The sequence below is a fragment of the Camelus ferus genome, chromosome 19 (assembly GCF_009834535.1).
Source record: "Camelus ferus isolate YT-003-E chromosome 19, BCGSAC_Cfer_1.0, whole genome shotgun sequence".
NCBI classification, from domain to species: Eukaryota; Metazoa; Chordata; class Mammalia; order Artiodactyla; family Camelidae; genus Camelus; species Camelus ferus.
The window spans coordinates 31,763,511-31,790,422 of NC_045714.1; the positions used below are offsets into that span (position 1 = coordinate 31,763,511).

General features: G+C 37.0%; 1 protein-coding gene across 1 annotated transcript in view; it reads left to right on the top strand.

Annotated features, from left to right (window-relative positions):
* Positions 1-368: 368 nt before the first annotated feature.
* The window catches only part of GPCPD1 (glycerophosphocholine phosphodiesterase 1), a 48,750-nt gene continuing 22,206 nt past the window's right edge, over positions 369-26,912 (top strand). The window contains 11 exon segments of the mRNA XM_032461868.1: positions 369-545; positions 5,803-5,879; positions 8,810-8,906; positions 12,525-12,609; positions 18,579-18,654; positions 20,515-20,556; positions 22,419-22,453; positions 22,455-22,543; positions 24,331-24,562; positions 26,105-26,267; positions 26,569-26,701. Of these exon segments, the coding sequence (XP_032317759.1) occupies positions 5,831-5,879; positions 8,810-8,906; positions 12,525-12,609; positions 18,579-18,654; positions 20,515-20,556; positions 22,419-22,453; positions 22,455-22,543; positions 24,331-24,562; positions 26,105-26,267; positions 26,569-26,701 (1,001 nt within the window). The 5' untranslated portion in view covers positions 369-545; positions 5,803-5,830.

Genomic DNA, 26,912 nt, shown 5'->3' on the forward strand with positions numbered 1-26,912 from the left:
TCAGGCCTGCTAATTTTCCTCGCTTTCCAATGGGGGGAAAAATGCAATTCAGAGTCGCAGCTCCACCTTCCACCTTCGGTTGTCGCAAGACGGCTTTGGGGACTGAGGTACGCATCCTCGACCCGAGGCCAGGTCTCCTCGGCGCCGCCGTCCGCCGTGGCTCGGGGCCAGTGGAAAAAGCCGACGCCGGGGACCCCGGGGGATGCCCAGCCGAGCCGCCACCCGCCGCCGACGTGGGGCCCTTTCCAGGAACGAGCGGGCCCGCCCCTCGCGCGCGGCCGCCCATTGGTCAGGACGGCGCCGAACGTGACGTCAGGCCCCGCCCCGCCGCCCTCCGGCCCCGCCCCGCGGGGTGGCCCGGCGGTTTGGTCTGGAGCAGCTGAAACCGGTTTGAGCGGAGCCGCTTCCTGCAGCTCGGCGCCGCAGCGGGCCACCTGGGGGAGCGCTGGCGAGGCGCGGGCCGCGGGCTCCCGGCACCTCGGCCCGCGGCACTCGCTCTTGGGCGCGGCGGCGGCGGCGGCGGCGCGAAGCCGCGGACCCGGCAGGTGAGGCGGGAGGCCGGGCGGGTCCGGCTCTCGGCGCGGGGGCCGCGGCGGTCGCTCACGTGGGGCCGAGCTGTCAGGGCTGCGAGGCCGGGGGGCGCGCCGGGGCGGGGGGGTCGCCGGGCCCCGGGGGTCGAGGCGTGGGCAGGGACCCCCAGCCCGGGCGGGGACTGCCCGCCGGGGAAACCGCGGCCTGGACTTCTGCTCCGGTAAGCCGATGGGTAGCACCTATTTATCCTGTTTATTGTTCGCTGCCACGATTCCGCTGGGCTGGCTGCCTGGTGCTCAGTTCCCCTCCGGAAATTCTGTGAAGTGTTGTCGTTGTGAAGTGTCGATATACCATAATGCAGAGGGCATAGCACCGCCACGAGTGTTCAGAGAACCGAGTTAAGGAACGGAGAAACAGATGCAGCTGGAGTCATCTGTGGGCCCCTTAATTCACAGCGTGCCCCTCGCCCACCACCGCTCTGCGGCTTTATCCTTAAGTGATTGATAGTGTTATGACAACTGCTTATTTAATGAAATTGCTTAACCAGGTAGTTTACTACATGCTAGTATAATTGAGTTATTGCAAGAAACCAAGGTGCCTTACTCCTTTAGGAAAAGGTTCCAGGAAGAGACATCAGTGTCCTTGATACAATTTTAAGACAGCTGCCCCTTCTCTTAAAAGCTGTACTTTTCCCAGAGCTCTTCAAATTGCTTTGATGATTTCTGGGAGAAAGCGTCCATCAGTTAGGTGCTTCATCAGCCTCCTCTCACCCCACTGCTCCATTATAAAGAAAATCGGACATAAATTCAGTCATGAATTGTAGAGAACTCTTTCTCCTTGAGGCAGCTGTCCAGACTGATGTAACACAGAGAGGAACTGATAGAACCAAGCAGGATGTTCGAACTTGATGTCTCTTCATACTCATACTCATACTGTTTCCCTTCCTATTTATGCCCAGTTCTTACCCACTACGTTACCCCTTCTTGTTTCTCCGTCTTGCTACATTTCTGACAGTTGTGACTTAGCTAAGAAGTAAACGCAAGCTGTCACTCCTTTTTGCAACTCCTAACATTCTGGATACGAATAACACAAGATAAATAAAACAAAACAGGTAAAACTGGATGTGGCTCAGTCAGTTCTCAACTAGGAAGAACCAATATTCGTCCTAGACAAAATAAGACAGAAAAGTTGGACTCAGGAATAATGACCACAAAAGAAATCCCAGTGGCAGGGTGAGTAAAATTTGATATGTACAAAAAGTAAGTAGATGAATCCAATCTTTGTGTATAACTTAATCAGGAAAAAATATGAAATATGTATGAAAATAATGTCAAAGTAAAATGAAATGAAAAGATTTTGGAAAAATTTTACAGCATTGTTTAGAAAGATGATCAGAGACTTAATGAAATCTCCAGAAGTGCTTTCTCAATAAAAATCCATTCATGTCTTCATAGATTTGATTAAAATATTGGCTCAAAGTATACTGGGATCACAGTAGCAGGGGTGTGATGATCCTCTTACCCAGATGAACAGAAATTAACCCAGAAAAATCTAGGTATTTTGTATACTCCTTTCTTAAAGCCAGTTGTGTGGATCAAAGCTGTTGGATCCTAGGAAAGAGCAGAGAATTGGAAACAGCATTTTCTCTGAAAAAACTTTGTAGGAAAACAGTGAAATATGTTCTTTGTGGCCAGAAAAATCACATTTTAGCTAAAAATGACTTCAGTTTAGCTCTAAACTAAATGTTTCTGTACCTTTGTTTGCTTAAATCTCCTTTTTGTTCCCCAAGCTGGCAAACCAGCAAAGGAATATGTTGGGGTAGTTTATTTGACAAAAAAAGAATAGAGTAAAATTTATTTTGCCAGGTAATAAAAACTCTGATACTTTTAAAATATAAATTACAATGTCATCTTGCTAATTACTGGAGTCTTTAAAAAAGCATTAACGTAGTGTTAAATACTACTCAAAGTCTCAATGCTGCTTAATACTTATCTGCAAAAAAGCATAAAATGGAGATGATGTTTAAAAACAAAACCAAAAACCTGTCTCAGGAAGCTTAGTGTCTACATGAGGCTATAGGTAAATTGGTTAAATTACTTGCAGTCAGTTCATGTTTGTAAAAATGACTAGCATTTTTCATCTTACTCGTGTTTTATGTATATCTAGAAGACTCCCCCATCGAAGTTGAGTTTTTTTTGTTGTTTTGGGGTTTTTTTTTTTGTTTTTTTTGTTTTTTTTGGCTTATTCGGAAGGAGAGGAAGTGGTGGTGGTTGTGTAAATTTTTCGTTCCACAGCACTGTTTTACTTTAGTGGTAGCAGGATGCCAAAATTGTTTGCTTCAGTCCTGCACCAGAATTTTGGCCTCTGTCCATGATCAAGTAAACTGCTGCAGCTCCGACGAGTCTTATTTGGTGTGGTATTAAGTTTAGGGGATGGGGCAAATGGAAATGAACAGATTATATGACTTTCAGCAATGGTGGAAGATGATGCTTTGTTGACATCTGGGGAAGTTTTTGGGGGGATATTTTCCTGCTTGTGTATGTAGCTTTGTATAGTGTATATACTGCAGCTATTTCCAGCCTAGTTACTGTAGCCACTCATACTAGCAACCTTAAGAATGAGAGGCTCAGTTTTAATCATCCATTGATTTCCTTTTCATTAAATTAAATTTACATGTTTCCCATTTAATGCAGTAGATATTTAGAGATAATTTTATACCAGTTGTTAGTTTTGATACATAGGAATAATTACATATGACTTCCCTAAAGTTGGTTAAAATAGTTACTTACAATTGATCAAAAACTGAGTACCAACTTTGTAACTATGTAGATGGGATTGTCCTTAGTTAACTGTGGCAGTAAACACTGGGTGAAAGTACAAGTTACGCTTTGAGGTGGATCATTCAGCCGTTTGCTGGATGATGGGGCTTTTTGCTGTCTCGAAATTCAGTAATTTAAAAGCCAAGCTTTTTTTTTTTTTTTTTTTTTTTGCTAACCTTAAGGTTTCTTGGTATGTTATAAGTAAATTAAATGATTGCACTGCTTCAATGAATCATTTTATTTACTTTATTTAGAAAGATATATTTGTACTCTTAGGGTTATACTCAGATTCATATCACATGTCATGTTAAAAGACAACTATTAAGATATTTGGGTAATGATAGGTTAATGAGAGGGTAACAATCTAGAGCTATTTTTAGATTTAGGAACATGTTTTGGCAATGCTAGAACTGGATGTATATGCTTTAAATAGATTGTGTTTACTCTTAGACACAGAAAGTAGATTAAGGTACCTGATTTGATCAAGGACAGGTTTTTCTCCAGTGTGGAGTCTTGGATTTTCTAACTGAAATGGTAGAGTTGCCAAATAGGGACTTATTTATCCAAGTGACATGAAACCATATTGACTGGTGGTCTTGCTGAGTATAGACATTCGGTACTTACATTTTATAATTGATGTAAGTGGAATGATACATGGTTTAGAGCTAACGTTGAGCCTGGACTCTTTGATTCTCATCACAGCTCCCTGTGATATTAGATATTAGAGGTGAGATTTCTCATTCTTAGCTATATCGGTATTTGGAGCTGGACAATTATTTGTGGAGACCTGTTCTGTGCATTGCATGGTGCTGAGCAGCACTCCTCGCCTCTGCCCACTAGGTGGCAACCAGAAATGTCTCCTGACCTTGTCAAATATCCCTTGGAGGGCAAAATTGCCTCCAGTGACAACTGCTGCTATAGCTCTATCTACCTTGACTCAGAAGTGTGGTTAACCGTGAATGCCAGTGTTCATTAAGTGCCCATTGCAGAGTTGTGCGTTTGGGTCACAGGGAGGGGAAGGGAGTGTAGGGAAATGAGAGATAAATAGCTCGGAAAAGTAATTCAGGATTTTTTTTAAATAAAGTAATGAGTAAATACAAATAAACAAAATTTAGGGTGATGAATTAATGGAAATGACATTAAGGACATGATTGGAATTCTTTTAGGAACGTTGGTGGATTAGGGTGCAGAAGTTTGGGGGGGGAATTGGAGAAGTTACATACAATATGATGTGACCTTGTGTGAAATATATCTTTTTTATATTTAAAGTCTATAAATTACATGAGAATTGACATACATTAAAAAAATTTTTTTAATTTCCTATCTTCTCTCAGGTACTTAAATTAAGGGATACTAAACAGAATGGTTAGGCTGGGAAACACAGTGAAGAAAGGAAAAATAAGCTAGAGAGAAAATGTGGATAAGCAGTAGAGGACATCACAGGTTTAGGGGTTACTGTGTAAGTAATGGAAGTGATTCCAAGACAGGGACTTGAGGAAGAGTATTCTAATTGACAAAAAATGTATTGTAGGAAAGCGATTGGGAAGCCAGAATGTAAAGTAGATTAGAGTTTTGAATGAAGTTTAAACTTTAGGGGAAAACAAGGCATGTATGTAAGATCAATTAGAATCTACTGGATTTGATAATAGTTTTGCAGAGTTGAGACTCTAAATTCAAATCTACAGAACTAGCGTAATGATGGTCCTGTGGTTGACAGAGAAAACCTGAGGAGTGATTTGCGTGGGGAGAGTTGTCTCTTTTTTAAATTTTTTTGTTGTTTTTTTGATGGGGGGTGATTAGACTTTTTTTTTTTAATGGGGTACTGGGGATTGAACCTAGGACCTCAAAAATAATAGTAAGCATGCACTCTACCACTGAGCCATACCCCCCACCCCTTCTTTTTTAAAAAAAAAGCTCATGTACGCTTTAGAAGCAGATTCTCAATGTTGCAGAACATAGCTAGTTTGTTTCAGTAGGTGGTACTAAAGTTCTTTGGTTGTTTCCTTGTTAATAGAATTGGAACCTTCTTAATTAAAGCAGAAATCCCCTGGAGCCAAGCTTTTATCCATCGCTAGTTGGGTTTTGTTTGTTTTCCTCCACTATAAACTTGAGCCTGGTCAGGAAAGATAGGTTGAGTTCAGAACAGCTGCTTATCAAAAGAAAAGTATGTGACAAGGTAGTCTTGAATTCTTGAAAAAAATAAGTTTGGAGACAGTTGATTTGCAGTTTTTCTGGTCCATACATTCTTAAAGAATAGGTTTGTAACACTAGGCCCTAAAACTTGCTAGGTACTTCCTATGTCATTCAGGCTCTCTATATAAGGTCTCTGAAATCCTTTGCTCAGAGTTGAGATTCATTTTTGTTTCTGTGCTTTTTAACTTGTTTCTTGGTGGTAGCTATCTAGAGCTGATGTTTTCGTATACTAACAACGATGTCTTCTTTTTTTCCCAAGCACGACATCCTGAAGTAAATCCATCAGAATGACACCTTCTCAGGTTACCTTTGAAATAAGAGGAACTCTTTTACCAGGTATTGTAAAGCTTTACTTTAAAACATTTTGTAATTAAATGAGCATTTTTCTTATCTAGATTATCTTAAATACGGAGTTGTTACTAGAGTGGGCCTAATTTTTAGATGCAAATATTTTTAGGGCATGCCTGATATCAGAAATGTGCTTGGAACATAGTAAACTCAAGGAAAAAAAAATACCTTCCCAAATAATGTATCTTATTCTCATGTTTTTCAAGAAAGCATGAATTTAATTTTGCACAGGACAGGGATGGTTGAGCTATGATTTTTAAGTAGTAGGAAAATGAGGGAAATGTTTCTAGTGTGAGAAGGTGGTGAAATATTTAGCTAAGTTTCTTCCCTACTTGTAAAGCTGTACCAGATTACCTTGGCTAAGCTTCATTGTATTTATTGTATTTGGTAAGCTTCATTGCATTTCTTGCTGTTAAAGCAGTGTGAAATGATGTGAGTGTCAGACAGCATGGCGAAGCAGTGTCACACCTGGGTTTGATACTTCCTTGTTTAGTATACTCTGGCGATACTGGCCATTTCCTCAAATCTGTTGTATTCCTCCCCTCCTTTGGGGCATTCTTAAATTATTTCCTTTGCCTAGATCTGTTCCCTTCCCCTGCCTTCCTGACTCTCCTTACCCCAACCTCCCACATTCAGCTAGGTTAAGGTCTCTGAAATTCAAGGTTCCAGGACTTTTTGTAGTACTTCTTACTGATTTTATGGAATTATTTGAGTAATTTTGCTTGTGGATAGATGGTAATAAGCTCTATGAAAAAATTTTTTTCTGGTTTCTGGACTTTGATTCATGCTGAATTCCTGTACCAAGCATAGTGTCTGGCTCAGAGCAGAGGTAAATATATTTTCAAGGAATGAATGAATGATTCATTCTGTATATCCAGCATCTTTGTTCTAGCAGCCATCACAGCAGTTGACAGTGTGTGTTTGTCCAAGTTCAGATTCTTAGCCAAGGTAATCTGGTACAGCTTCCCTCTGGGCAAGATTCTGCAGATCAAAGATCAATAGTTAGTTAATGGAGTTGGCTCCCTGGGGTCAAGTGCTCGCCTCTTGTACAGTGTGTAGCCTCCTCTGTGGAGAGAAGACCTCAGAAATCTATCATACTTTCGTACATAGGCAGTTAAAGCTAGAAGGAGCTGGCCGTGTCAGACAGATGGACTGACCACAGAATTAGCCTCAGAATGGTCTGCTTGACAAGGTGGAACTCTTGTTCTCAAGGACTAGAGGAAAGAGAATGGTGGATGTGAACGCAAGTGAATCTGTAGGTGGGAAGGAAAGGTAGAGGGATGGTGGGGGGGCGGTGTTGGGGTAGACTCTCCTCTCCCCCCAAACTTCATACCACCTTGGTAGTGTTCTCTGCTGAATGTGGAGGGCAGAGAGAGGTGAAGTTAGAGGGAACAAGTAAAAAGAGTATATGGGAGTGCTGTTTGAAATTCCTTTCATTAGCATTCAAGTCTTTGTAATCTTTTATAAATGAAAGCCAATTAAAGAAAGTGTTCTAGTAAATGTTTTCTTCATAGAAGCCATATTCAGAGGCAGTCAGCAAAGAGACAGCAGCACTGCAGGAGGGAACTGGTGAGATGAAGGCGCCCTTGTGGGGGTACAGTGGCACCAATTGTCCAAGTTTTACTTTCTCCACGTAGAATACATGTTCTTTCCAGAGCAAAGAATAGCTGCTGTTTTGTGTGGGGATAAGAAATAACTGACTGCGTGAAAAAGTTTTAATGAGACTCTCCTTTATAAAGGAAGTAGAAGAGGGCCCCATCAGTGATTTTATGATAACCTGTACTTCGAGCTAGGAGCCACTGTAGTGTATGCTGTACCCGTGCAGAGCAGCAAGAATAGTCTTGGGAATGAATATTTGTGCTTTGTATTTAGCAACAGTGTTTATCCTTTCAAAAAAAAAAATGAGAAAAGGTCAGTATAACCTAAGTTAATTGTGAAAAAAATCTGGTTGGAGGACTGATGAAAAAAATAACATGAAATCTTTATACATAGCTGCCCTATGCTTTTACCCATAGGTATTAAGGACGCTGAAAGCTCCTGAAGGACTACCACACCTGGAATTTCAGTTTTAGGCAATTACGCGTGTGGCTAAGGCCCACTGTAGTCCTGGTCTTCCTAGAGTAGTGCCTTAGCTTGGAAGCCAGGTTCCCCTCAGAATGTGGAGGCGCTTGTCTTGACCTTTGTTCATTTGGGCTCAGTTAATTGTAGTCAGTTCATTTTTTTTAATGCATGTTAATAATAGTAGTTCAGAATGTGTTGATGTATAAATCAAAGACTTCTGCATACTTTTATCCAAGGAGTTGTAGAGTTTTGCTAAATATAGGAAATTTAGCAAATGTAGGTAAGAGCTCTATGTTTGGTGTATCTATTAAGAAATGTTCAGATGAAGTGATTATTTTATTAAGGAATACTAGATTTTCACTATATAAGTCTTTGTTCTGAGGATTTTTTGTTGTTACATTGCTCTTGTCCCTTTGATAGTTTTCTTGATCTTTAACTTGTTAGTAGCTATTTTTAGAATTCCTGAAAAAAACTGCTATTTCTCTAGAATACTTACATGCATTTAGTGTTTGCCCCTTTAAATCGGAAGCTGCCTTGAAGACAAGGACTGTGGTTTGATCACTTTGTCTTCTTGGTGCTTGTTATTGGCTCAGTAAGTAGTCGAACAATGAAGAAAAGTCTGTCCTGTACATCTTCCTTTCCTCTGGCCTTGGTTCTGTAGAGAGGGGTCAAGTTAATAAGGCAGGTGCTTTGTGGTACCTGGGTCTACACCATGTCTCCAGTGAGACTCTTCCATCTCTGCTAATGCGGACTCTGCATCCAGGTAAACTAGTGCAACTGACTGCTCTTTTCTTCCTAAAACTAGACTTTGAGACTTTCCTATTTATTCCACTGTAACTGGTTGTGCGTTTTTTTAGGAGAAGTTTTTGCAATATGTGGAAGCTGTGAGGCTTTGGGAAACTGGAATCCTCAAAATGCTGTGGCTCTTCTTCCAGAGAATGAGACAGGTGAAAGGTAAGCAGGAATGTGTCAGGTTACAGAATAGTTGTGACATTCAGGCTATAAACTTGGGGGTTTCTAAGACACCTTGGTGTATTTTTTACTTTTAGTTTTAATTTTTATCAAAGTTATCACTTATGCATTAAAGAGTGAAATTGTTTTACAAAGTTTGCTGTGAAAAAAACAAGTTCCTCTGTTTGTCAATTTCCACCTCTCAGATGTTTGCAGCTCTTGGCTGGTTCTTTTACTACCATATTTCTAAATAAGTAGCGTATATTGCTATTTCTTAATTTAAAAATACTTTAAGGCATTATCTTTTGACTTCTTAGTACATATTCTTGATAAAAGATCTAATTTTTGCTTTAGCCTATGAAATAATTTTCTTGAGATGTTTATAGCATTAAAAGTAGGAGGGAGTGGAACATTCATGTAGATATCCTAGCTAACGTAATGAAATGAGTTCACTGCTGACATTAAGCACAGCACTCAACTTAGTGTGGGTGTACTGGTGCCCTGGAGCAGGGAAAGGAGGATATGGGGGCCGGTTTCAGTTCTGCAGGTATCTGTGATCTTGGGCAGATCTAATAGCTCTGGTCCTCGTTACCTCACCTGCATGGTAGCAGGGTTAGGGTAGAATCAGTGATGTCAACAATGGTTGTACTTCTCCACCTGGGGATATTTTGAAGTGTTACAGGTTGTCACGGGTTGTCAAGATGTACGTGTGGGGGTAAAGAAGGAGCGATGAGGGGATTCTAAATAGTATACAAATACATGCAGTGCCCCCAGAGAGCAGTGCAGTGTTACTAAAAATGTAGCCTGTGGACCAGTTGTAGACAGAAGACTTTGTCAGTGCGTGATGTGAGAAATACAAAACTTGAGAGCAAGCATTTAGGAATGTTTATGGCAATTTGACATTGCTGAGCATCCATCCATGTCATCATGGGCTCATCTCATTGAACTGAGTGTGTAGACCAGAAGCCTTGGTCATGGACAGGTAGAGTAAAGCAAGCAAACAGAAGCTGGTCGTTCACACTGATGGCAAAACAAAGGAAAATGACAAGGAAGATAAAACAATACCATAATGTAGGCTAAGGAAGAGAAAACAAAACATGTACACAGAGCACCCTTTTCCCTGTTGTCATTAGTGTGACACATTTTCTCAGCCAGTTCTGTTGTTTTTATACGTTGAGTTCCATTGATAAATGATAGTGGAGTCAGAGACAAACGAGATGTTTATTTTCTTCAAGTGGTTATTTTTCTTTGATTTTTTGGATCAGTCACTCCTGTCTGAAGTGAAACGTGTCTTTCTGAAGTCGTTTACCTCTGCTCTGAACTCTTGAGCTGCTCTGTCACCTGTTTATTCCAGACTTGGAATGTGATATGAACAGAAGGAGAACAGTTAACTTCTTAACTTTAAGGAACCAGCCGTTTTGACATGGTTGTACACTGAAATTAACTGATTCATACATGGCAGATAAAGAATGCTTCACAAAGAGAAAGCAAGTTGATGACACAAGGTGATATAAGTAGATGATACAAAAGGTAAACGAATCTTTGCATTTAGACAACATTCATGTGTTTCAGAATTGTTTCTTTGGGATATCAGTGTGCTCTGCATCTAAGTCCTCTGTTCTCTTTTTCTCAGTCTCTTAAGCCTCTGTACCTACAAACTTGTGGTGCCGAGTTCTGTTGGAGTTCTTTTTTCTGCTTGGAAACAATTTGAAGGTTGTGGTATTGTTTCCTAATAATGCAGAAAATGTGGATTATTTGTGATTTTATTTGCCCTCATAGATATTATGGTATTTTGGAGAGAGGATATGAGGATGATTCAGAATCAGGCAGGTGCAGTAAACCTTCTCACTGCCCCTCGTTCCTGGTTTTTCTTGAGTTTCATCTGGTTGTGTTCATTCTTGATGTCATTGAACAGTTCTGGTTCATTTTAACTTTCCTATATTTGCTTAGAGCAGTGAAGTAAGAAGACTCATTGGTTTGTTCTCTCCATCTCATCTTTTCATTTAGTGCTTCTTAACCAGGGGAGCATGTTGGAATCACTTAAAAAAAAAAAAAAAAAACACCTTAAAGAATCTAAAGCCCTTTAAAAAAATACACATGCTTAGACCCTACTCCTGGAAGATTGTTAATAAGTGCATGAGGGGGTCCCCAGCATATTTTTTCAAAGCTTCCCACTAATTCTGTGCACACCTGGGGCTGGTTTCACATATGTAGGCTGACTGTTTTATGGATGAGATAATACTGGAAGCATGCAGTTTTTTTGTAGTGGAGATGGGAAGTTAGTTTCACCTCAGCGTTCGTGGAATCTGCCTGGAGCCCTGTGTTGAAAAGGATCCTGAGGCTTATCAGAGAAAAGTGGTAGCAGCACGTGTGCCAAACATTAGGCTGCCCTTGCCTCACAGCAGCATTTCTCGACCAACCACCCAGAGTCTATCAAACTCCCCGCGACCAGGCTCCACCCCAGCCCGATGGAACCAGAGTTTCCCATGGTGCAGCCAGGGCATGTGTGTTTTATTACCAGGTTAACCTGATTGTTGAAGCTGGGACCATGGGTGACAGCTGGTGGTGGATATCTTGTTAGGAACCAGGGCTGAGTCAGAGTGAGGATAATGCCCTAAAACCTGCCTTGGCAGAGCCAGGTGGGGAGCAGTGCTAGCCATCTGGTATCATGGGAGAACATTTGGAGCTGCCGTTTATAGTCACTGAGCTATTCATGCTGAATTAATGTTTGGGTAATGATCTGTGACTCAGGCTCTCAACCTTAAGTGTTCGTCATCAGAGTCACCTGGAGGCTTGTTACAAATTGCTTGGGCCCTCCCCCAGAGTTTCTAATTCAGTAGATCTAGATGTGGCCCAAGAATCTGCATTTCTAACAGGCTTCCAGGTGATACCGTTGGTCCTGGGACCACGCTTTGGATACCATTGGTCTGAAGCTAAAGATCAGTTATAGTCATGAATTGTAGTGAATTCTTTCACTGAATCCAAGCTTTAGAATTAGCCTTAGAATATGTCAGCATAGCATAATTCAGAGGAAGACACTGTGTTGAAACAAGTAAGATACAGACACTGATTGCTTGGCTAAGGGAATAGCCAGAGGCCGGGCAGGACAAGAGCAAGGAACAGCTGGGAACATGAGCCGACCTCACTGGCCTTGGCCTCAGAACCTCCTAGCAGCCTTGTAACATCCCTAGGTAAGTGGGATGTCAGAGGAGATCCGGAGATCTGCACTGCTTGCCTTTTCTGATTGAAATACTTCTCCTGGCTCGTAGGACAGCTCATCACTTAGGTCTCAGCTCAGACAGCTCTTCCTTGTTGAGATCTCTCCCTCCAAAACCTCTTGTCACCTCGGGAAGGCCAGCTGGCCCTTCCTGTGTATGTTATTTGGTTATTTTGTCTGTCTACTCACAACAAGCAAGCAATCTCATTGAGGATGGGGCTCTTTCTACTTAATCATCACTGTGTTCCTAGTCCCTGGTTCAGATTAGACCTGGAGTAAAATTTTGTCTAGGAATAAATAAATGGTATTGTTCACAGATCTTACTTTTAAGGGGGTTTATGAATTATGAAGTCTTTATGTATTTTAGTTTGATGCTAATTTTGCTGCCTTTTTTCCCCTCATAGCATGTTATGGAAAGCAACCATTGTACTCAGTAGAGGAGTATCAGTTCAGTATCGCTACTTCAAAGGGTGCTTTTTAGAACCAAAGGTATGTTTTCTTTATCTAGTTTCCAATTTCTTTAGAAAACTGACTTCTTTCAAAAGCAACTAACTTAAGTTTGGAAACATTAAGAGTAAAATGAGTTTGTTTTGATCAAATAAGGAAAAAGGAACTCTAGAGTAATAACATTTTAGTACCAAAAAGAAAGGAAGTAGCCACTTCAGAGGCAGACGAATGTCTGCAATGGAATTTTTAAAAGACTAATAGTAAGTATGTTCTGCAATATTTTTATCATGGAATTGGTTTTAATGGTAAATGTTCTTGGTAGGTGTGCCTTTTCTGTAACTTTTATAAACTAGTTAGTAACCAATAGTAAGGGTTTTTCTTTTTGTTTTTTTTTAATTCCTCTGTGGTATAAATAAATAATAGATTAAAAAAATGTGTTTCACAGCAGTCATCTCTGAGTGGCTGCAGTGTTTAACTCCCGTCAAAACTGAAGTCGTTCCTTTTAGATTTTTTCAGTGATGGTATTGATAGACCAGGATCTTTTCTGAACACCTTTGGAGTATCTATTAAATCTGAATCTGCTTGCTAACGATGATTTATTATTTTGGGATCGTTTTCATATTTAGAAAAGAAAGTTGATTCTTTCTCTCTCATTTTAAAGATACTTATTTGCTGAAAGCATTCTTTTCCTTCATATTTTTACCTTTGAACACACTTTGGGCTGCATATGAACAAGGGCTGAGGCAGGAGTCTAAGAAGCAAAACACGGATTAGGCCTTTTTAAAATTGTATTTCCCTTCGGGGTCCTTGAATATCTGTTACATGTACAAAAAAAAAATGCAAGCAGCCATTGTTTTTTCCTTCTTTTAGCCACCATTATTAAAAAAAAAAAAATGACAAACCCACTTCAGCTGTCTTTTGCACCTATTACGTTTCTTATTCCAAGAATATATTGTGAATACTCAGTAATTAAAATTAAATTACATTATGGTCGATCATTGTGTTGGCTTATCTTGACAACAGTCTCACTTTAATGGCTTAAGAGAAGATCATGTATTGGCATGGGGTTGTGTATCGGGACAAAGTTCTTTAGTATGTAAAGTGAACAATTGTGCATAGATTTGTGGGTCATGGCACTCATCACTTGGGAAGCTTACTTGAGGATCTTGGTATGTGAAATTTGTAACATGTGAAATAAAGTAAATTTTACTGAAGGGGGCATTTGGACGAGATATATCATAAGGAGTCCTTTGGGCATAGTTTCCTAAAGTAAGACTGTTGTCAACACAGGTCAAATTAAGCCAACCTATAGTATTTTCTCTTTTCATTGAAAAATGTAACCAAAAGCAGCAAATCGTTCCAAAATGCTTTTTTCAAAAAATTGGCAAGAAGTCTGCTTACAGTAAGAAACAAGTTTTTCCCCTTGTAATACTTGCAAAAGTTTACAGTATGTGTTGGTGAGTGTGTTTCTTTAAGTAGGTGCTCTGTATCGTGTACACATGTACCGTGTGATGCAGGGGCTGCCATGGTAAGTATGTTTTTCATGGAATAGAGTAAATAGCTACATAAAATCCCATGCATATGGCTAGAGGTTTTTTCCTCCCCCTACATGCCAGTTTAAAGTGACATTTCTTTTTAACGTTGGTGGCGCTTTTAAAATGAAACAATTTTTAATAGAAACAGTTATGAAACTTTGTCTCAATAGTCCATTGTCAAATGATAGAACTGATGTTCAAGGAATCTTAAATTCTGAAATGATGTAAATTATTAGAATATATATTTTATAAACACAAAGAATGATTGGAAAGCAGAGTAATTATGAAAGCATTGAAAAACTGAAGTGGTAATAGGATTAATTTTACTGGGTCAAAAGTTTTAGGTCATCTATCCAAGCACTTTAGAACCTAAGCTAAAAATCTTGTGATCTTGTCACTTGACCTTCAAAATTCAGCTTTCTTATCTGTGAAAGGAAGGGTTTGAACTCTAGATTTCTTAGGTCCTTTGAATCACAAAAATGTTAACTATAAATAAAATTGTACCATTCATATTTTCTCTTTGGTAATTTGCTCTGGCATAGTGCTTTCACTTTAGAAATTAAGAATCTTGAAGTCATTTTTCTCTTAATTTTCACAGCTACATGTTCTAACACTTTGTAGAATTAAAGTAAGATGTTACTATGTTGAATTGTAAAATATTATGGGTGACAAATATTATTTAAACATAGGAAACAAAAATAGTAGATATTTCTGGAATGAAAATATTAGTGTTAGTCTGCAGATAATCCATTAATTTCATGTCTTCACAAAGATAATTTCTGAATTAACATGTAACTTAAACATTTTTCAATCCATGTTCACTCCTTCTTGTTTGTGGCTGGAATTAGGGATTGTTTCCTCAATCTGAGATGTTAGCCAGTTTTTTAATTTATTTTCTTTGAAAATTTTCCTTCATTTCACTGGAAATAGCTCTTTATATTTCGGTAACATATGTGTCTCTAATTTTTATGTGTTAACATTCACTTATTAGATTCATTACACTTTTTTTTTTTTATAATGGAGGTACTGGGGAATTGAACCCAGGACCTCATGCGTGCTAACCATGCACTCTACCACTGAGCTATTCCCACCCTCTCTTCATTACAAACTATTTTACTTTGTTCTTAATCTCCCTTGATTTTTGTTTAAATCCTTTAAAAAAAAGAATCAGTCATCTGTGATAGACAGTTGTTTTCAGAATAGCCCGGGTTGTCTTTTTGTTCAGTGATTTCTTAGTATAATAAAATCCTTCTGGATGCTGAATACCCTCAGTTGATAACTTTGAATTTGAAGCATCCCAGAGATCTCTTGTGGCCTAGCCTTCTTTGTTTACTTATTACAGGAGACCAATTTTTTCATTGGTCTTACTAACAATACTGATTTTTAGGGGGAGGGTATGGCTCAGTGGTAGAGTGCGTGCATGCACGAGGTCCTGAGTTCAATCCCCAGTACCTACATTAAAAATAAATAAATACACCTAATTGCCTCCCCATCCAAAAAAAAAAAAGTGATTTTTAAATAACTATTGGTTTGGCTTCTGACATCATAGATAAAAATTCAAAGCCCCTTTTACATGCACTTTTTTTTTCATTTTTTTCAAAATTGTGGAAAGAAAATCTGAAAGGTTAAAGTTGACATTTTCAGTTTTTATGTTTGAAAGCATTGATATTACACGATAATAGTCATTTTGCTTGGTGGTTTGTTAAAAACAAAAATCCCAGTCTGAATGTTAGGTAATCTTGTTTCTCTTAATGCTTGATGTAGCTGAGTGTTCTCAATAACTGTTTAAGAGAGCAATCATTATGACTTTTTCATGGAAACAGATTTTTTTTTGTATTTTTGTTAATAGGCACATTTGAAAAACATTCCAGCAATCACCTGATTAAAACATGCTAAAATATAAAATAACTCTACGAGTACCATTCATGGACTACTGTTTTGGACTGATATTGTTACTTTTTTCTCCGAAGATTCACCTTCCACTTGAAGTGCTTAAAATTGTAGCAGTCTTTTACAGAATGGAGTTCTTTTCTTCCCGAAGATCGTGAAGAATGACTTAGTTACATTTAGCATAAAGGAGTGCAGGTTTTGGAATCATTACTGAGATCTTTAATATCCCAATGCGCAGGTCTTAGTTTTTTTGTTTATTTTAAAGAACATCAGTAAGCTAAAATTTAAGATTACCTTCTAAAGTTTAATAGTCCTAAAAATTTTGGAAATTTGTATTTTAAAACTTGGTTCATTTTTCCAATGTTGTAGCTTTTTTTTGTACCAACCAACACGGATTTATAGTGTAAACACCAGTAGACACAATTATAAATCATCTGTTGAATTTGGCTCCTCAAGACTCCATTCTGTTCAAACCTAGGTTGTTTTATGATTAGTGGGTTTGTTACTAAAACAGATGGGGGTGGAGTTTTTAAAATTACTACTAAAATATGTTCCCTATCAAATGTTTAATCCACATGGCTATTTTTACATGATTTAATATACATATACTGTCAGCACTTTGTGAAGTTCCCCTGACCCCTGAATTAAAACAAAAGCAAACTCTCTCCTTTCTTCCCCCTCATTTTAATCCTTGCTAACATTTAATATGCACAGCACCTTTTCAAGTCACTTTTGATTAGTAACTTTTATAAGAATATCAATCTACACCATTTTTGTAGCAAAGAGGAATTTTTTTTTTTTGAGGGGGGTGCAGGACATGGGAGGAATGGAGGAAGGGAATAGGTTAGTTCTTTCTGGCTGCCCATTGCTAAACAGCATTCCTGCTTTTAATGTATGCATTTGCGTCTTTTGAGGATTAGAAAGTTTGACGTTTGAAAAACAAACTCAGAAAAATGTGACAAGAAAAAGTTGTAGTAAAAAACATCTAGCAGATGTAGGATCAAATGAATCTCATTTTTTAATGTAATGAAATGAAATTCACCATATTTTAAGATAGTTTTATATTTACATTTTTTAAATGTCCGTGCAGTTTATCAATTTATAAGTGAACCTTTATAACAAGGAGGTATGCAGCTAGATAAAATGAGTGTTTCCTGTATTATCCCAGGATTAATGAATGAAAAGCTAATGTAATTTTAGTTTTCTAACTTCAGAAGTTTGCAAGTTTTAAAAAAGATTTTAACCTCTGGTTATTTTAAGTGGTAAAATGATCCCTTGTGTCTAATTACTTAATAATTTGCCTAATTTGTTACATACTTATTTATTATCACTTGGCACATTTATTATTAAATGAAATCAATATTGTAGTCCTATAAAATGTTATAGAATATTTAATGCCATTTAAGGATGTAGAGGGACGCTTATATGTTCCAGACTTTGAATGTGTACATACACACACACACAAACACACACACACAATATGCCTAGAAAAGGGTTTGAGGATTATATGTGAAGATGTTGATAGTGATTACCCCAAAGTGCTGTGGTAATGGATGGTTTCTGTTTCTTTTTGCTTCTCTATATTTTACTTAATTTCTTCAGAAGACGTGTTAAAGAAGAAAAAAATTAAAATACCTTGTAAGGTTATAGTTTGAAGTTTTGCTTTTTAAGTGTGTATTTAAGGATTGTATTTTGGCACATAAGTTTAATTTGTCGAGTTGTTTTTTATTTTTATTTTTTAGTAATTAAAGGAAAATTAGGAAGCATTACACAGGGAGTCTTTGTTGGTAGTTCATTCTTGCTTTTAAATTGCTATAGATGTTATCAATAATACATAAAGCTTTATTTTCTTTTTTAATAAGAGAACTTGATAACAAAAGACAATATTAGGAATTGTCACAGTGTGTGAATTTGTAGACTTTAAGGCTGGATGTTCATTCCCTTTAATCAGACTGGTTCTTCAGATTTACCCATGCCTGTGTCCTTCCCTTTAAGGTTTCCTGTGCTCCGTAGAAACACTGGTTACTATGATATGAGAAAATCTAATATTCCTCCTGTTACCTACTTACTAATAAATATATGTAGTGAAGAGCTTTATTATGCCCACTAGTTCCTTGAGTAACTTGTGAAACTGATCTTGAAGTATTTGTTCTTACTCTTTCTACTGTCGTAGTTCAGGCTTTTTGCGAACACTTGGAGAGTTACTTAAGATGAGCTATTTCATCCAGCAATACCTCATTGACTGCTGACATACCAAACTTAAAGTATATTTACTGTTAACTTGGGACAGAATATTAGTTAAAGATTAAAATTGAGTCTTGTAGGCAGATTTAAGAATGGGTTTAAGTTGATTTTATGTGCCCGTTTATCTCATTTTTCTTTGTTTACTGCCTCACCCTCATTTTCTTCCAGCACTCATCATGTTTTGTGACATTCCTGACTTTTGGCATATAATATTGATATTAACAAGATGAATCTCTTGGTTTCATATTTAGTATAAGACTTAGACCACAAACATCAAATGGCATCATGGGTAGAAAATAAGATATAAGAAATTATTGCAGACATTTAACTTTTAAATTGCAGACTATCGGTGGTCCATGTCAAGTCATAGTTCACAAGTGGGAGACTCATCTACAACCACGAGCAATAACCCCTTTAGGTATGGGCATTAACTGCATCTGTTTGAGGCATATGCGTAAAGTTACTAATATGCTGCACAATGGCTTAGTGGGATTTAATAAACTTTTATTCTGAAGTTAAGGTCAATGCATTGTCAGGACTACAAATTTCACTTAGCGTATCATGGATCTTACTTTCAAAACTAAACTGTTCTTAATTACCTTTCTTTATAAACTTTATTAGAAATGCTTGCCTAGTTATTTTTAAGTTCTTGGGTTGGATGAGTTTATTGGGGAATATTTATTTTTCATTTGGAGTGGTTACAAAGTATAGACAATAGCATTCTTCTTGACTGAGCATCCGTGGCTTTATTTGATTACTTGCTCAGTGAACTTCGAGAACATTTTGAGGAAAGAATTGATCCAAAACAAAGATTCTTCAAATTTTAACATTGGATAGTTATAGAATAAGTTACTCTATTTATTATATATATATTTTTTAAACTAGTAAATACTTGGATAAATTTGTATGAATGAAGTCAGGCTTCTTGGTTGTAGCAGAATCTTTCCCTCTAATACCCTGCTGGCTATGTTACAGTTGCTATTCAGATAGGGGTTTTTTGTTTGTTTAATATTATTCCGTTTTCTTGTGCCTCAAAATGGCATTTCTCTTCATACAAGAATTTTTGAATTTTGTTTTCCATACTGAGATTAAAATTTGAAGTTCATTTCACATACATTAAATTACCCACTTGGAATCATTTGTAAACTGACTTAATGGTGAGAAACCTTTTAGTTTCTAAAGAAAAATAGAATTTAAAGGTAATTAATGCCTTGCTAGTTACTAGCTTGGATTAGAAAGTAGTGAGAGATTCTACTAGACCCTGTAGCAGGGACACTTCTCATGTAAACAGATATTACTTCCTCATCATTGGATTTTCTTTTTCTATGTTTTAATACATTTTTTATAATATATTTAGAATTTTTATGATAGTGTACTTTAAAATTATAGTAGTCCCATACTGAGGTTGGAAATTATTAGGTACTGAACATTTTTTTAAAAAATGCATTTTGAAGCATCTTGCAGTTAAATATACTTTCTTATTTTGAGAAATGAGATGATTTTGTTTCTGGTCTTTTAAAAATTTTACTTTATATATTTGGAAGATACAACTTCTGAACCTAAGAGCTATGTGAAATCTACCAGAGAGTCTTTATTGGGAACTACCATACTTATTTTTACAAATACTTCAGACTTAACGTTTAAAGTAAACTGAGAAAGGAAGTAGCAGGGAAGATAATTAGTGTTTTACTCAGAGGGTGGGGCTTAACAGCATTTCTCATTTAGTTGAAATTTCTCTTAGAAGATAATGTGCCAGCATTTATTCTTTTGGTAGTTCCTCACAGCTCTGTGTATACAGGTAAGTTTACTCTGTTTGAAAAGCTTTTAGCTGGCTATAGAGAATAGTTGGGATTTGAGGAGCATTATATTTTAGATAAATTCGGAATACGCACTACGTAAGAATAAGCATTTTAATTGTGCCAAGATCTTTGGTTTGAAAAATCAACCAGGAGATACTGTTGTCCAGCAACCTGTCAGTCTCATACATTGGTGGGGGTAAACATTTGTCTCAGTGCCTCTAGAGCACCTGTCCGAGGAGTTTTCTTTCTCTTCCTTAACGTTGTGAATAATCACCATGAGTGTAAGAACTACTGCTGTTTGATAGCCTCCTTAAAAGGGATTTCTTTATTGAGGGCTACAATAAATATGCTTATTCATTTTGGGCTGCTTTTAAATTTTAGAAATTTTTTAAAAATCCTTAAGGTGGATGATTTCTCAGTTGTTCATTCTGTAAACATCAAAAATTTTAACTAGGTTTTCCATTTTCCTTCAATTCTAGAAAGTGAAATTATTATTGACGATGGACAATTTGGAATCCACAGTAAGTGAGACTGTTCTGAAAATCCTTATTCATACGGTTGAGATGCTACCTTACATTTCATTAGAGACAGCACAGGGAAATACAACAGTATGATACTGTAAATAGACTAGGTTCAAGAGACAAATACATTGTTAAATAATAGTTTCCAATATAATTCTCATGCTTTAAAATTTTATCCTTTTGTTTTTTATTTGACTGGTGACTTCAGGTATATGGATAACATAATTAAATAAAAGTATTACACTTAACTTTTAATATATCATCACTTAACTACGTTGTTTGAAAATGGTATTAAATGATTCTAACCATTTAAAATGTGAAACTTTACTCATAACCTAAGTTTGTGCATTTTGTGTTTGTATATGCATTTATAGTAAAATCCAGGTTACGCAGAATGTTCTAACCATTCTGGCTGAGTCTTTAACAATTAATTAGAAATCCTCTGACTTCTGACTATGTTGAGATGTGCATTCGTATAATTTCCGCATCAGTTTATTTACTGATCCTTTATCCTAAGGATTCAAGTTTTTCCGTCAGTGACTGGAATTCTCGCAGTGTATCAGCATTATGCTAAACTGCATTTTCATTTTAGATACTATACTGTAGGAGTCAAAAGATGTAAAGGGAGAGGGCAGAATGTGTGCTTGCACCGTGAGCCAGAGATAATTGCTGATAATCAGTTTGCTTTGCTGTTGGGTACAGGAAGGAATAGGGCCGGAGTGTTTTGGTTGTGGTTTTACTACGTATGTGTGTTTACGCACTTTAGAAATGTACATGCCTTTGCCATATTTGGATAAGAATTTAACTTCTTCTTGATTTTGAGAGTATATTATATCATAACGTAAACTTGAATATGTTTAGTGTTTTAGAGTTTTATTTACAAAGGATGCTATTTATGCTACATGTTTCAGAGAGCTTTTATAGAGGAGTTTTCTCATTTCTTCAGCTATAATGCATGATGTATCCGTCTATTATATGTTAGTTACTATGTGTGGTTATATATGCTTGGCACTTCTTTCCTCATTTTTTGTTTTTGTTGTCACCAGCTTCCTAAATTCATCTTTAGTTAGCTCTCAGGATAGGAAGCGATTTCTCCAACTGTGTCCATTTCTGAAAAGAGTTCAAAATTAAGAGTTTTTAAAATTAAAATTAAGATTTCCCATTGTTTAAAATTTGATAGTTATGGAACATTTAAAAAATCATACCTAAGGAGAAAAGTTTTTTAATTTTTTTTTTAATGTCCTTTTGATGAGGAACTTAGGTCCAAAACAGTTGTCAGCTCTTTGTGGTGTTTATGAAAATTTTATTACCTCTGTTAGTAAGAAATTTCAAGGTAAACAGTGCTAACAGTGTTACCACAATCATGCAATTTATCTATGGCAGAATATATAAATGTGAGAATACAGAATTGACGCAACAGTTTTGTTTTTACCTCCTCATATCTCCACTCCGAGCACTAGTGATGTAACTAGTTTCTGCTGATAACTCATGGGAAGCTAGAAGTGTAACTGTGACCCCAGTGGAACAGCTGCAGGGTTAGAAGCCATCTTGGAACATATATTCTTTCTGAATAGATTTGTGGTTGATAATGTATTCAGTAAGAACATTTTAATTTATTTTAGTTGTTAAAGTTCGGCTAATCGTTAATATTCATTTAACATCTCCCCCTACTTCATATAAAAGTTCTTTTTCAATGACAGATTTAAGACTACTTGTATATTTGCTTGGGAGAGAAATGTCAGTGGTATATAACCCAAGTGTATTAAAATGTGAATGTGAACTTGACTTGTCAGTATGTATTGTGCTTATCAGATTGTTTTTAAAAATATGTATAATAATTACTCTTCTTCATACTTTACCAGATGGTGTTGAGACTCTGGATTCTGGATGGTTGACAGTGTCAGACTGAAATAAGATTACGTTTGCATTATTCTGAAAAGCCACCTGTCTCAATAACCAAGAAAAAATTTAAAAAGTCTAGATTTAGGTATGACTGTGTGTATCTGTTACTTAGGTTATTTATCTTCACTTAATACTGTAACATTCTGATCCATTTGGTTGTAACCTTTGAGTGTGTAAACTAAGAAAATAACACTTAAAGACAATTTCATATTCACTCATAACTGCAGAGTCTTGTGAGTGTGAACTGCTTCCCTCCCTCAGGGTTGCTGCAGGTATGTGTCTTAGTCTCCAAATTTCAAACCGGAAATTTTTGTTTTCACATAGATACGGATAAGTGATTTCCAAGCTTGTGTATTTGTAGTTTCTACCATTTAAATTTTTCTTAGTGGAGCAATAAATAGTTTCTTTCCTTCTTTACTTTTTTCCCCCTTTTAGTGGAGAATGTTCCTTCAGGCTCACCAGCAGAATCACTTGTTTAGAACTATTCCTAAGAGTTTCATTTCTGAAAAGAGATGAGAATTTTTGTTTGAATTAGTGAAGTGGTGCTACTTTTGAGTTTACAAGGTGATTACAGAGCATTATTACTAATTAAATAATGTGTAGATATCCCCTCTGGGAGACCTCAGAGTAAGTGCCTGTAAGAAAAGCCTGGACAGTGGTTGGAGGCAGGAGGTCAGGCACAGAGAGCAGGCCTCCCTGATACAGTCCTGTTATTTGTGTTAGCAGTTGGACCCACTGAAATCTAGAATGAAAAGTTTTCCTAGCTCAGCTGTATTCTATACAATAACATGGTTTCCTACAGTATTAGTATTAAAATTGTTTAGTCTATGTACATTTCAACTGGTGCAAGAAATACTCTAGAATTGAGTTGACTTTTTGGCATGACAAGTGCTCTGTGAAACTAATTGCTTCTCATTGGGAGTAAACTAGTCTTCGTGACCCAGTGGCTTGAGTAACTGGTCTTTTGTTCTCATTGCTGTGGGGCCTGTAAGAGTTTTAGGCTCTTGGTTTATTTTTTTGTTCATTTGTGTCATTAAAGAAGTACATACATGTAAATACACATACAATACAAACCACACATACATACGAATATGTGTATATGTATATATATTTAATACGATAATTTTCTTTAATGTACTTATCCACAGAGTACCTGGACTCACTGTGGTAAGGTAGAAGAAAGGGGGAAATTAAAAATTTACAACCTCCAATAAAAAAGTAAAAAAAATAAATTTACAACCTCCCTTCCATATATAAAACAGATAAGCAAGGATTTACTGAATGGGAAAAAAGGAAACATTACAGCCTCCAACTCTCAACGTTCTTTTAATACACACTAACACAATATGGCTTAGTTTTGTACTTGTTTTATCTATACATTTGTGAAACTTCTGAAGAAGTCGAGACAGCCAGTTATAAATGGGATAATAGTGAATACCCCTTTAAATTTATTTTTTTTAAAAACCCAAAGAATTAATGAAAGCAAACTTAGATATAATGAGCATTTATGTCATTTTAATAATTTGTGGAAATATGTGTAGATAAAAAGTCACTATTTTATGAAACATAAGTACTGTCCTAACCTATAGTATGTGTAATCTTTGTATGATATTTTTATTATTTGAAGATTTAGTGTATTTGGGGAGCACATTAAAATTTACCATTTAGGTAACATTGGTATGAATTTTTCTTCTTCTCTACTTTTTTGTTTGTTTTGGGGGGGAGGTAATTAGGTTTACTTATTTATTTTTAGAGGAGGTACTGGGGATTGAACCCAGGACTGTGTATGCTAAGCATGTGCTCTACCACTTGAGCTATATCTGCCCCCTCTTTTTCACTTTTTGAATTTCATTATTTTCTCCTTTTGTGTAGGGTGAAGCTGACACTAGAGGGTCTGGAGGAAGATGACGATGATAGGGTATCTCCCACTGTTCTTCACAAAATGTCCAATAGCCTGGAGATAGCCTTAATAAGCGACAATGAGTTCAAGTGCAGGCACTCCCAGCCCGAGTGTGGGTACGGGTTACAGCCTGATCGCTGGACAGAGTACAGTATACAGACAATGGAACCAGATAACCTGGAACTAATCTTTGATTTTTTTGAGGTGAGTATATTTCACTGAAGGAGGTGAGAAAGAATACAGGCATAAGCTTATTTTTAAATTTATTTTGATTTTTATTGTAGTCTGATTTGTGTAAACATACAACTTTTTAGATGTTTACATTTTAACAGATTTAAAAAACTTGGAGCTGACAGACTCAAGTACTGTTAAGAATATAATTGAGAATGTCAGCAGAATTGATGTTTAAGATCAAGATGTCTTGATGTCTGTATCTATTCTAAATATAAATGAATTGTCTCAAAAGGAGCCTCTAAGGATGGAGGGACAGGCAGGCTGTGTAACTCTTTGTGGGCAAACTGATGTAACTAGTATCATGAGTTCTCTTCATGACTGAAGCCTGAGGTTTATGGAAGCATTTTATTGTAAGAATTCATCATAACAGTGACTCATTTTTGCAACCTTACATGGTATTGTAAATACATAAGAAAAAATAGTTGCTATGAAAATTGTGCCAGCTTGTTCAGAATCTGTTGTGCCAACTTTCCGGAGCTGCCTGTGGCACTTAGACTAGCGCTGTCTGGCTTACTGGCTGTTCAGATGCTCCCCAGGAATAACGAGACTGGGTTCTCCCCTAAGGGCTTTGCTCCATTGTGCCTGGGTCTTCTTAGGCTCTTGCTTTTTGGCCCTAACATTCCCATTTCCATTAGATTATAGAGTTTGAGTCTTTAAGGATAGGAAATAGTCCTTAACCAATGGTAGCACCTAGCCACGGTTTCTTAAAATAACAGAATTAGGATGGATTAAAACCCACTAAGTAACACTTGTTACACATAATTAAAATTATTATAATCTTTGAGTTGTTTAATTTGATGATGCCTTTAGACATAGCCTTTGTGAGTGACTTTGGCTACCTTGCATTATATGGAATTTATTTCCTTTGAGAAAACTATAATAAAAAACTTTATTAAAAAACCCCTGTGATTAGATCTTACCTAATTAATAAGATCTGTGAGACTTTAATAAAAATACGAAGTTTTGGTTGAATGTTTTCTTGTTCTTTCAATACCTGCCTTTTAAGAGTCTAACAGCCTAACTTCCTTTTCATTTGGTTAGCAGTTTTGGAAATACTAATTTATTCATAGACTAGGCTGATAAAACACCCTGTCTAACCTCTAAGCGAGTATGCAGTGTCCTAGAGAGTTACTAGTCCTCTGTGTCAACTGTGTAGATGCATTTTAAAGAATAAAATATACAGTAAAAGCTCACTCAGGGAGATCTTAACCTTTGAATGTAAAAGTACTTAGAAACTTCCAGTTGGTGCTTTAAATTCACCCGAAACATGTTAGAGGATCAGAAGTGCAAATCAGTAGTTTTGATTAAGAGTATAACACAATCTTAAAATACTATATTCTAAAAGAAAACGTATTACTCATTACAATGAAGCTAAATTACCTCAATATATATGTGATTGTATTTTTTGTTGATCATCCCCCATAGATTCTGAGTTGATTTTTAAGGGTGTTTTTGTGATCTTAGAAAATACTGAAGTGCAAGAATTTGAGTTATTTTAACCTCATTTTCTAGGAAGATCTTAGTGAACATGTGGTTCAGGGCGATGCTTTTCCTGGGCACGTGGGTACAGCATGCCTCCTGTCGTCTACCATCGCGGAGAGCGGGAAGAGCGCCGGGATCCTTACTCTTCCCATCATGAGCAGAAATTCCAGAAAAACCATAGGCAGAGTGAGAGGTAAGCCTGAAGAAGCAGAGTGGACCTTTACAAATAAGCAAGGTTAAGTTAGGAATTTCATTAGTTTCACGTTGAGCTTTTGGGAATGGTAAAGAATTAATTTAATAAGATGTTCTAGAATATTAACTAATAGAATAACAATAAGGACATATCTCATCTTCTGGAAGCTTCACTTTGAATGGATTTTGACTTTTTATTTGATTGACTGACAAAGCTGGTTTCAGTGGTATTGAAACATAATTGAGCTCATTGTGGACTTTTTAATTGTTTCTGTTTCTTCCCCCTTCTTTTCCTACGAAAGTTGACTATATAATTATTAAGCCATTACCAGGATACAGTTGTGACATGAAATCTTCATTTTCCAAGTATTGGAAGCCAAGAATACCATTGGATGTTGGCCATCGAGGTGCAGGGAATTCTACAACCACAGCTCAGTAGGTTGACTGTTTGCGTAGTATTAGCATTTGGTAGCTCATGCTTGGTAAAGTTAAAGGGGTTTGACCTTCTGAAGATCAGATGATCCTTTTAATTATCACTCTGGGATTTATGTAATTTGGTAATTGGGGTTTCCAATTTAAATTAATTGGAGACTATCTGCTACAATTCTGGTCATTCTTTTTTAATACTCTACTGAATTGATGATGA